At 33.9% G+C, this 12,930-nt stretch overlaps 2 protein-coding genes across 2 annotated transcripts; one reads left to right on the top strand and one right to left on the bottom strand.

The window, feature by feature from the left end:
- The first annotated feature begins 3,693 nt into the window (after positions 1-3,693).
- LOC9303216 lies at positions 3,694-4,211 on the top strand. The gene has a single exon (XM_002869135.2). It carries the CDS (start codon positions 3,728-3,730, stop codon positions 4,013-4,015), a length of 288 nt encoding a protein of 95 aa, XP_002869181.2. The 5' UTR covers positions 3,694-3,727; the 3' UTR covers positions 4,016-4,211.
- A 6,220-nt stretch (positions 4,212-10,431) lies between these two features.
- LOC9303215 lies at positions 10,432-11,433 on the bottom strand. Its single transcript, XM_021019464.1, has 3 exons — positions 11,170-11,433; positions 10,874-11,077; positions 10,432-10,736 (listed from the first exon to the last, which is right to left on the bottom strand). The coding sequence occupies exons 2-3, from the start codon at positions 11,025-11,027 to the stop codon at positions 10,519-10,521; spliced, it is 372 nt and encodes a 123-aa protein (XP_020875123.1). The 5' UTR covers positions 11,028-11,077; positions 11,170-11,433; the 3' UTR covers positions 10,432-10,518.
- Between the last annotated feature and the right edge of the window lie 1,497 nt (positions 11,434-12,930).

Raw genomic sequence — 12,930 nt, 5'->3', positions numbered from 1 at the left:
AGGGCACGTCCTTTTATGGAACGATTATTTTAGTGATAATGCGATGTTTCCACCTCAAACTTTTCGCCGCCGTTTTTGAATGAACAAGCCGTTGTTCTTGCGTATTGTTGAGCGACTCTCCAGTGAAATCCCGTTCTTTCAACATCGAAGAGATGCCACAGGAAGGTTTGGACACTCTCCAATACAAAAATGTACGGCAGCCATTCGTTTGCTTGCTTATGGTTATGCGTCTGATGCGGTTGACGAATACCTCCGTATGGGTGAAAGCACTGCGATGTCTTGCTTGGAGAATTTTACAGAGGGAATTATTTCTTTCTTCGGAGATGAATATCTAAGAGCACCTACAGCCACAGATCTGAGAAGACTACTCAATATTGGAAAGATACGCGGATTTCCCGGGATGATAGGAAGTCTCGATTGTATGCACTGGGAGTGGAAAAATTGTCCCACCGCTTGGAAAGGCCAGTATACACGTGGCTCTAGAAAACCAACCATCGTTTTAGAGGCGGTCGCATCACAAGATCTCTGGATTTGGCACGCATTTTTTGGACCTCCAGGTACCTTAAACGATATAAATATTCTTGATCGATCACCAATTTTTGATGATATATTACAAGGTCGAGCTCCGAATGTGAATTACAAAGTCAATGGCCGGGAGTATCATTTAGCTTACTATCTCACAGATGGTATTTATCCGAAATGGTCGATTTTTATCCAATCTATTCGACTACCACAAACTCGGAAAGACACTTTATTTGCTACACATCAAGAAGCGGCCCGTAAAGATGTCGAACGTGCATTTGGAGTATTGCAAGCTCGCTTTCACATTATTAAAAACCCAGCTCTTGTTTGGGATAAGGAAAAAATTGGAAATATTATGAAAGCATGTATCATACTGCACAATATGATAGTCGAAGACGAACGAGATCGGTACAACACTCAGTTTGATGTTTCAGAATTCCTACAAGTTGAAGGAAACCAAACTTCACAAGTCGATTTATCGTATTCTACAGGTATGCCTCCAAATATCGAGAATATGATGGGCATGCGAAATCAACTTCGTGATCAAAATATGCATCAACAATTAAAAAGTGATTTGGTTGAGCATATATGGAGAAAATTTCGCAACAATCAACAGAATAACTAATCGTTTTTTTTTTTCAAATTTATTTTCAAATGTATGAAATTATTGTATCTTTAATATGTTATGAATTATAATATTTTTCAGATTTATGAAATAAAATAATTGAAAATAATTTAATTTTTTCCTGAGAACCCCACAAAGAGAGCCTACCATTGGACGTTGCAAAATTAACAAAAGCTCTCATCTCATAAATTTGAAAATTTTAATCTTAAAAAAATGGTGAGAGCCCATGGAGGGCTCTCACCATTAGAGATGCTCTTACAACGTTTTTATGTAAAATATGGAAGCATGCATGGTTGGTCGACCTATGTGACAGTGTCTCTTGTTACTGTAACATAACGTGAATGATTTTGAGCTATAGATGAGATCTGTCTGCCTTGGCAACTGATATCATTATTGTCTTCTTATCTTCGTTATTTTCTTTTAGTTTCAACTTTCAACTATTTGTACCATTTATTTGACCTATTCACTTTCGATATAGGGGATTATTGTCTAAAATGCCATTTTTTGGGAAAACCTTACGAAAATATCATTTTTTGAATAGTTTACGGATTTTGTCTTTTTTTTAACACTTAAAAATATACGTATTTTGTGATTTTTTTTTTGCAAAAATACATACTTTATACCAAATATTAAACCCTAAGAACAAATGGAACCGACTAAACCCAAACATAACGAGTGAAACGTATGTTAAATCATATTTTTAGAGCCTGTAAAAAGGCAAAATCCACAAACTATTCAAAAAATGGCAAAATCCACAAATGCCACTATGAAAAAGGACAAAATCCGTAATTAATTCTCGATATAGGCTATAGAGGATAAAATGACATTATTAGTCTTTTATTTTATATAAAGAAAAAAACTTTCTCCGACAAGGACACTAGGACAGTAGTCCTTTTTTTTTTTGAGCAAAAAGACCGTCGGATCTATCAAAAGTAAGATATCATAAATTTTATAAATTAAGTAACAAAATTTGTCTCCAGATTTACAGTAGAATTTTAGAAGAAAACTTGTACCAGAATAATCATGAATATATTGTAATTTTCTATATATTTGTACCTAAAATAAAATTAATCATCAAACATCTCATTATCGCCGTCAGACTTGTCCAACGGTAGCCTTGTTTGCAATTGCAGAGTTGCTCATTATTGCCGTTCTGACACTTAATCTACTAAATTCTGATTGTTATCTTATCAGTTAGTTTCTGCATCCGGATGGTGATATTCATAAAAACGAAGTACATGATTAACTTGTTTTTTTTTGATAAAAAAAATTATTGACTAGTTTGAAAAGGACTAATTTATGGTGTGACCTTGGCTTATTCGACATAGTGTGGGGAGGGATCTCTATTATGAGGATGCGACCGTTTGTGTTGCTGTTGAGTGTTTTCCATACGAAAACGATTTTCGACAAGCTAATGTAGACCTATTTCTGTTCATGTTACATTCTCTTTTATTTTGGTAAGTTAAATGGAAGCTTAAACTAACATATCTTTTCAAAGTTGTTGAATTTCGCTTTTACTTTCCAATTTGTCGGACAAGTATATTTCACTCAAATCAATCAAGTGTAAAGATTTTGTTTTTGTTTGGTGAGATAATATTTCTTATAGTTGAGGCGAAGATGTATAATGTGTGTCCAATGAAGATTGATTGTTTTTTAATTAGTTGAAACCACTTTCAGTTTATTTTCCAATGCACATACTATTTGAATCTTTAGAATGAGGCACATCGAATATCTATGATTGGAAATAAATGTCAGTGTTAAGAACTTGAAAGTGAAAAACATTCGTATTAAGAAGAGAAACAAAAAAGTGAAACCATTAAAATGCCAAAAAAGAAAAAAAGTGAAAGCATTAAATCCCAAAGACAAAAAAAGTGAGAACATTAATAAAACGCCAATAAAAAAAAAGTGAAAACATTATAAAATGTCAAGGAAAAAGTGAAAATATTATAAAATTGTAAACTCGGAATTAAGGTGTGAATTGTGAATTTGTGATTATCCAAATGCATACATATCTGATTCCAATGGATACTGTCGGTCGTGCAGAGGAGAATGATATAAAGTCCCGTGGGTTAAAAGAATTTCATCCTTTGGGAGCGTCCAAAAGCCACCCGCTCCGACTAACGTTTTTTTTTTTTTTTTACCAAAATGATTTATGTATATATTTTTTTTGGATAAACCCTATCGGCTATCCGGTCGGTCACGGTAGAAACGCACCGAGATGCTACATAGTGGACTGGTCCACCGTGTTAACGATTAGACCCTTACGGACTACCACTCTGCTTATCCCGAGTTTAGAATGTCTTCCGATTTATGTATATCGTTACTGAATTGGGAGATGACATGATTAATTTATCACACATTAAAATCTGTCACGTACCAAAAAAACAAAAAAAAAAAACAGAATCTTATTACTATAATTTTTAATCCAACTTGAAAACAAAAATAAAAAGGAATAGAAAAAAATCTTCTATCTGTACATTTATTTCTCTTTCCTTTCTAATTTTCATTTTTTTAATGTCTCTATCAAAAAGGAAACAAAAATAAATAAATTTAAAACTTATTTGGAGTGGGGACGCGTCTATGATAAATACAAGGAAGGATGAAGTGAGAGTTAAAGGAAAGCAAGATTTAAAAAAAAAAAAAAAAAAAAAAAAACAAAGAAAAATGGTGATAAAAAGGATAGAGCTGTGTATAGAGCTAATGAAGATAGGTATGGAGTTTGTGGTGGTGGTGGCTGAAGCCGTCCAGATTGTTATGCGGCAGCACCTCAACCACCGTGCTCCACCTCCTCCGCCTCTCCTCCGCCATGGCCTCCTCCCTTACACCGCTTCTTACCCTTCTCCGTTCCTCTTTGGATTTCTCCCTTGAAAACCTTTTCTTGCTATGAAAATTATTCTGCTTCTTTTTGTTCTCTGTGTAGATATTTTAGATGTTGTTCGTGTTGATTCTTGTAACTCTGTATATTTCTTAATTCTCTATTGATTTTTAGTTCGTTCTTTTTTTGTCAAAGTTTTTTAGTTCGTTCTTGATGTTCATTTCTTTGGATTATCTTCTAGCCATACAATTTGCAGAGTTAAATAATAATCAAGTGAACAATTTGGACGGGTAGGCAGCTAGCGAAAACAATTTGCCCCCCTAAGACCAGGTATAACTAAAAAATTGTTGGTTTTGCCATGTTTCTTCATGATAATATTTTAGTACTACACGACAAGTTATTCAACTAATTCTTTATAAAAACAAAAAAGAGGTTATTCAATTAATTACTACTAATCTTGTTAGTCTTGGAGAGATGCCTTGGCATTCTGGGTTTGAACTTGGACTTTTTCCGTAGTGTTTGAGAAGAAAAAAGATTCTTAAGAATAAAATAAAAATTGAATATCGTTTAATCGGTTATTGGAATTGGATACTATCTCCATAATGGCAGTAGCGCAATATACTTATCTTGGGGTTAATTATGTTAAAATATTTCACAAAAATATCTACTTCAAAGCTCAACAGTTTTTCAATGATTTTTTTTTTTTTTTTTTTTTTTGGTATAAATAAGAGTTTTCCAAAAAATATATGGATAAGAAAAATGTATGTTTTGTTTGTATACTTCTTCCGTTATCATAATTTGTTACTGTCGACCTTCATTATCATAGTATATATCCCTTTCACCGTTCCATGAGAAAATATGTATGTTTATTGCATATACGTCCAAGTTCATCAAATATCGCAAAAAATTCTCAGTCTCCCCTACCAATACATTAGTAAATTCATCCTGTAAATGCCAGACAGAAAATGATTAGTATAGTAATAAAATAGGCATGAAATCGTGTTTTATTAAGCTAATATTGATACAGTAAAATTATAACTTTTCTTTAAAAATAGGGAGACTCACAAAAATGCCCCTTTTTTAATACCCCTTTTCAAAAATGCCCCCTTTGGCTGTCCATTTTTAAAAATACCCCTTTTTATGTACAAAATGACTAAATTACCCTTCTTTTAATAAAAGATATCACAAATATATAAGGAAATATAACAAAATTAGGTCCACAAAATACAAAATATTTTTTGGCGGGAAAAGTGATCCCGCAATTTTTCCCGCCAAAACACTTGTAAAAACTTGTAAAACCTTTAAAATACCTTGTAAAATTTTCCCGTAAAACTTTTTCCCGCCAAAAAATTTTCCCGCCAAAAAATTTTTTTTGCGGGAAAAGTGATTCCGCAATTTTTTTGGCGTTAAATTTTTGGCGGGAAAATTTTTCCCGCCAAAAATTTACAAGGTATTTTTAAAGGTTGTTTACAATGTATTTATAAGGTTTTACAATGTATTTAAAAAGGTTTTACAACGTATTTACAAGGTATTTATAAGATATTATAAGATTTTACAAGCTATTTTATAAGGTTTTTACAAGTTATAAGGTTTTACAAGTTTTTTATAAGGTTTTACAAGTTATAAATACCTTATAAAACCTTATAAGTACCTTGTAAAACCTTTTAAAATACATTGTAAAACCTTACAAAACACTTGTAAATACTTTGTAAAACCTTTAAAATACCTTGTAAATTTTTCCCGCCAAAAATTTTCCCGCCAAAAAAATTTCGCAAAAAAAATTGCGGAACCACTTTTCCCGCAAAAAAAAATTTTTGGCGGGAAAATTTTTACGGGAAAATTTTACAAGGTTTTTACAAGTTTTTTGGCGGGAAAATTGCGGGATCACTTTTCCCGCCAAAAAATATTTTGTATTTTGTGGACCTAATTTTGTTTCAAATAAGGGTAAAATGGTCATTAAAAATTAAAAGAGGGCAAACTTAAAAATGGACTCTCAAAAGGGGCATTTTTGAAAAGGGGTATTGAAAAAGGGGCATTTTTAACAATTTCTCTTAAAAATAAGTCACCAAGTAAAATTTATAGTAAGTTTATAGTAAAGCATTCCAAACTTATATCAGATAGTGTGGTGACCCAATTATGGATTTCATGGATCTTATCATCCGTTCGATCTGAGTCCGCCCGGAGCTCATGGTATCCGTTGAATCGTTGAATCGTTGAATCACAGGAGTAGTCTACTCTGTAACTAAGCGGATCAGCCGATAGGGTTTAAAATAAAATAAAAATTATAGTAAGTAAAGACCCGCATATAATTTAAAACTAAAAACTGATGTAAAGGACATTTTTTTTGGGTAGTGATCTCGAAATATTCCAAAATTTAGAAGTTTTAAAACTTTTTACGGTATGGTTACAAAAATGAAGACTTTCAAGAGAGCTCGTGACTTGTGACCATGCTATGGTGCGTATTAACTAAATGAGAGCTTTAGTAACCTCTAGGATACATCGTCGATACAAACGTGTTTAAGGTTGAAAGGATTATGTACCATGCGATGGTGCGTATTACCAAGAGAAAACATCATGTCATTACAACGAATGAATTGGAAATGGGTTAAATGTCTACCACGATGCCTCTATAGATGATAACGGTTGTTGGTGTAAAGTTTATGACCACTTAACTCAAAATTAATTGATAACTAGTGGTAGGATTTTTTATATAGTATATAGTAGTGTACTAGTGTTGAATTGAATCATCTCCACTTAATGTAGAATATTTGAAAACAAGTTTTTTCGAGATAATGATATTTTGGATTGGTAGAATTCTAATATCATGTGAATATGTATCCAACTCAAATCAATTAACATTAGGTAGAAAAGTTAATCTCTCTTATATACTAATGGTGATTCGTGTTTCACTTTTTGATGTGGAATATTCTAACACTTGGTTCATTCTTTATGTCCAAATATCGAATTCATAATCTTATATTAAGTTTCATAAAAACATGTATATAACATATATCAAATTTGATATCCAATCGAAGAAAAAGTCGAATGGTATTTGAAATAATCTTCCATATAAATAGATGGGATTCTAGTTAGTGACTACTAGTTTCGGTAAAATGAAAATACAGTATTAAATTAATGATATTAGGGATTTGGAATTGGATTGGTTATGTTTAACAGTTTTGTCTTTTTTTTGATAACTCAGGGAAATCCTAGACTTATGGAGGGTCCAGACTAATCCCTTGGGGAGGTGCAGTCCATAGATAGACTCTCTCTCCGGGTATGCAAATGGGCCAAAAGCAAAGGCTCATATCTATGTGGCTAAGTGGAGATCTAGCAATTGCGAGCTTGCGGGGAATCGATCCCTGACCTAGACCAACAGGGCAACTCCTCCACAAATGGCAACCACTAGACCAAGAACACTTGGTTAACAGTTTTGTCTTGTACACGTTAAATACCAAAAGCTGGTCTGATGGAAACAGACTCAATTATTTGAAGTTGGGAGAGGAGATGTCACTTGAACTTAATGCAATTGTGATGTCTTACTCAGCTAAGTACATTCTCTTTTTTTGCTACGAAACATATTAAATTTTAGTTGATACATGTACATGACTCCTAAATTAAAATGAGTTATTGGTTTTTTTTTTCGACAAAGAGTTATTGGTTTATGAGTTGACTCTGCTGGCACTATCGGATCAGATTGACATTTTTTAAATATACATGTAACACATTCAATAATTAATCATGTTACAACATATGTTGCCCTCCGACCGAATATAATTAATAATGGTTTTAGTGCTTGAATACTCGCTTTCTTGGTCGAGTCCATGGATATATAGCAATTCATTTATTCTACTTTTCAGTTTTCACAAAGATACTTGAAACCCAAAAACAAAAGCCGCCGTTGGAACATTGTAGAACTTACTTACATAATTAAGAGACCGTGTAATCAAGTTTCTACCCAAATCATTAAGCGTCTATGACTTGTCGTACACAAATTCACCATTAATACAACATAATGTATATTTTTTTTCACAACCGATCCGATTAGTAACACAAAACTATACAAAAATTTTAGCTATAAGTTTTTACGAAACAATATAAAAATAAAAAGAGTGATACATAAAAGTTATACAAAAAAAATGAGAGTACAAAATTATTTACCATTCAAATCTAATATATGCGTGTATATAGTACTTATATATTTCCCGAGTCACGTAACACAGCATCTCACATTAATGAATCGGTTGGCTGGCTGGCAATAATGATTTTTTTTCTATGTCGTTATCAATTAAAGTAAATTTTTTGTTCATATTTCCCGAGAATAATTGTTGAAATTAAGACAGGAAGAAACATTAATATGGAGTATTAAAAAGTGTTGCGAATAAATACCTAGGCTAAGTAGGTCAATTTAATTGAATTTAGTTCTGCTGAAAACAATTAAATTGTACTTCCTCCGTTTCAGTTTAGTTGTCGTTTTAAGATATAAATTTTGTTTCAAAATAGCTGTTTAGGTTTTCAATGTAAATGTTTGGTGAAAATTCCAGTTTTATCTCTACTGTTTTAATGTTTTGGCCAATGAATTTTTTTATAAAATATATTAATAAAAGTAAAACAGAAAATTTAATTCTTTTCTTAATTTGCGTGAAAAAATCTTAAACGACAATTAAATCAAAAACAATTTAATTGAATGGGTGATTTAGGTGAATAACCCAAAAAAAAAAGAAAAATTAGTTTTTTAGAAAGAATGTAGAGAGAGATAGGAAGAGAAAGAGAGTGAATAGGGGGGTTAGAGGTTAGATTAACTGAAAAAAAACTAAATGCAAAAAGTTATAATTAATCAGTAACCGTTTTTTCTCTCTGTGATGGGCGATTCTTCGTGCGATTTCCCCTCACACCGATTCATTTCTCCGATTTGGAGTAATCCTCCGACCATCGGAAACCATGCTTCCTTCCGGTTTTCGATCGGCGGTTTTCTTCTGCCCTTCCTTATCCATGGCAGTTACCATTTCCCTTCCTTCTCGGAGGGTAACCACCCAAATAAACCGCCATAGAAGTACTATAAATTCTCTGGTTCTCGATTCTCATACAATCATTCTTCAATCAAATCGATTCTCAATTCGATTCATACCACAATGAGTGAACGACTCCGCAAATCGGTCCAAGACCTTGATCTTGGTGTTGACGATGAACCTGTAACGCTTCCATCGGTGTTATGCTTTCAAGCCGCTCATGTTAACCGTTTCTCTCTGGTTGTGACCACAGTCAATCTGAGGAAACAAAATCTTCGGGCTTTGATTGGCCAGATGCCGAAAGTTTGGGGTCTTCAGGACTCATGTGTGGGGCGTATTTTGGACAGAGGCAAGGTCCAATTCAAGTTCAAGACAGAGGAATCCATGAATCTAGTGCTAAACAGAGGGCCTTGGTCTTTCAATGATTGGATGCTTCAATCCATCGATGGTATCCAAACATCACGGAGACTGAAATGAAGATTATTCCTTTCTAGGTTCAGATCAAAGGAATTCCACTTCTCTATCTCACCAATGCTATGGCGGATTATGTGGGAAGCAAATTGGGAAGAGTGATTAATGTTGATTTCGATGAAAACACTAACCATGTGGGTTTTGTGAGAGTGCAGTTGGCGTGGAACTTTGATGACCCTCTACGTTTCCAGAAGAATCTGCAATTTGAGGCTGATGAGAATACTCTGATCAAGTTCCACTTTGAACGCCTCAGAAATTTCTGTTCAAAATGCGGTTCCCTAAAGCATGATATAAAAGAATATACCCTGGCTTTTGATGATGATGAGGCTGATGATTCAAGTGATGACGATGATGATGATGGTCATGAGGATAAAAATGACAAAGATATGTCTGAAGCAGACACTCTTCAAACTGTTGACCCCGTTACTCTAATCCCGGAACTGCAAGCAACCATTCCTGTGAAGAATCTGGGAACATCATGGGAGAGCAATGAAGTTTCATCAGTACCAAGTGTCTTTGAAGACACAAAACTTACTGCAGAGAGGCTCCGGTACCTTCATGGTAAATTTACCCGCAATGGAGTAGATGCAAGGTCTAAGAATGATTTCCTGGAGGAGGCTGCAGGTAATGCTCAGAATCAATTCACACTACAAGAAAAACTTACATTCTTAGCGCGGAAAAAGTGCTATCATAGGTAATACATAGCGAAATAACAACTGCTATGATTGCGGCAGCTATGGTAGATATCCCACCTACAATAGCATTAATTTTGTCTGCTATAGTATGTTCATCTACAATAGCACTTTTTTAATGTCTTTATTTATTGTTTCATAGCAATAATCGAATGCCATTACTACCTTTAATAGCATATTTTCTTGACGCTCATAAGTTTTATGATAGCGTTGTTATTACGTGCTACTGTTTGGTCTGTGCTATTGTTTGGTCTGTCTTATATGTGATAAACATCCAAAACATACATATACATCATATCATAAACCAAACATCATTTTTGAACCAAACACCAATTCATACATAAATCAAATATGAATCCAATACCTAAACTAATATCCTTACGTCTAATTACCATTGTTGCCATTGGAGATAATAAGACGACTAATAACATCATACAAATAGCTTACTTTGTCTTCTAGATCACTGACTCGGTTCTTCAAGTAAGTTAACTCTTCTTCAACGGTTGGTATTGTAGGTTTTCGCTTAGCCACTCTTCGAAAAAGACTTCTACGGTTTTTGTCTATTACGGCATCGTCTATGTCACTATCCTCAACTACCAACTCTGTTAGAAATAACAAAACAAACATTTCAAATCAGAAATATGCACAAAACAAACATTCATATATTGACTGCAGAATTGAATCATTTTAATCGCATCACATTATAATAAAGCCAAAACAATAACATATATTTGTTCACCTGAATATGCAGCTTGCGAGTCAGTCATATCATCAATCTTAGAAGAGACTAAGTCATCGATTTTTGTTGGTGTCTCTTTCTTAATTTCCAAATCCTTTATACTTTCACTTTCTTTAAGGTCAGAGAATTCAAAACCATAACATGTATCCAACATCGGTGATTCATAGACATAGTCCGGAAACCATTTACTTAAATGAGGAGGTTCTGATAATCAATTGAAACAAAACATATTAGGTTTGATACAAATGATTAACATGTACAGATTTAGCAAGAGCATAAGAGAAAAGAGTACTTACCAGAAAATTCTGAATCATAAAGATCGTTATCTGAAGTGTTCTGCACAAAAGTACCCAAATTTAAAAGCTACATAAGGACACCAAGTAATAAAACATTTGCTTACCTCTGTTTTCATTTCATCTCTGAACTTTTTCTCTTGAAAATGAGCTGAATATGAAAAAAGCAAATATCCATAATATTCAATTGATATGCTAAGTTGACTATATCATACAAATTGGTGTGATGCCTCTTACCGTGAAGATGCGACAAGTAGTCTCTTTCGTTGTTATGCATCTTTAGACAGATTTTACATTCGTAACTTCACAATATAAAACACACGAAAGAAAACAACAATCAAATTAGTCACACCAGATTCAATAATGATCCATAACTAAGTTCAATAATGAACTAAATGTAATAAGCTGTACATAACGCCAAACAATGTCAAGAAACAAGCAAACCAATAATGAGGCAATTCGTCGAACACATGGAGGGCATGAAATCATCATCAGTTTACACAACAAAAACTATTCTAAGGAATCAGGTAGAGACGCACAATAGTTTTGTGAATTCAATCTTTCCAAAACTCAGATTCGACAATAGTATAATCATAGCCGAAACTATTACTCACAACTATATTTGGATGGGAGAGATTTTTGAGAAGCTTTACTTCTTCTTCAAGCTCCTGAATTTAGCACCAACACCTGAGTTTTATCTCCAGTCCATAGCATTCTCACTATTTAGAATAATAAGCACGCAGAAATTGAGAAGAAGAAATCATAAAAAAAAAAAGAATCGAGAAATTGTAACAAGTGAAACAAAGTTTTAAAAACCTATGGTGGCTTGTGTAGAGATCTAAACTAGATAGAAGAGAAGCCAATCACAGAACGTATGAAAAGCCATCGGAAGTCAAGATCATACTAGCCAAAGACTCCAAGAAGCCATCCTTTGACAGCAGCTACATAGCAGCCCATGATTAAACTATATAATTGAACCAAATCTAACCATAAGATGTCTCTATAAGACCCATTACTCTATTCCAAGCTAAACATAGGAACAGAGAGAAAAATTCATCTTTTAACTGAGGAATCAATGTTGGACTCTTTAACGAATCCATGACCACAAATTTATGAACATCCTAAGTCAAAAGCAAAAATATTCACTAGATAACATGATTATACATTGATTAACACTGATACACAACTGAGAGTTTCAAGAGAAACATGATCACAATCATGAAACATATCAAAGCATAATCACTCCAGCACAAATTTCACTACCAAATCAAATCATCATCATAAAGATAGTATCAAATGTGAAATTCAGATTCAATAGTTGTTGTTTGTGAGCAGCATCGTCAATACTCGATACAATGGCACAAATCAAAAGCAGATTCAAAATTCAAACACATGACAGAGTAACCAAAAAGCAAAGAAGAGTATCGATTGATACTTGATACAATGGCACAAATCGAAGGCTGAAGATCGAACAAATCTGCAACAGCGACGCTCGAACCGAAGACGCCGTGGACAACCGGAGTCGGTGGAGATGATGGGGTAACGGAAGAACGACGGCCGGAGGTCATTCACATCCTGAAATCGCCTCCAGTTTCTCTGTTTTGAGCAAATCGCGATTAGAGAGAGAGAAAAAAAACACCCAGAAGAGGCAGTGGTCGTCGTCTTTGCAGAGAGAGGGATGATATGTCGGAGAAATCTAAATAGATTGAGAAAAGTTGCAGAGAGAGAGAGAGAGAGGATCGAAGATGGTGAGAGTGAGAGAGC

The sequence above is a fragment of the Arabidopsis lyrata genome (assembly GCF_000004255.2).
Source record: "Arabidopsis lyrata subsp. lyrata unplaced genomic scaffold ARALYscaffold_7, whole genome shotgun sequence".
NCBI classification, from domain to species: domain Eukaryota; kingdom Viridiplantae; phylum Streptophyta; class Magnoliopsida; order Brassicales; family Brassicaceae; genus Arabidopsis; species Arabidopsis lyrata.
This window is presented reverse-complemented; position numbering and strand designations above follow the sequence as displayed.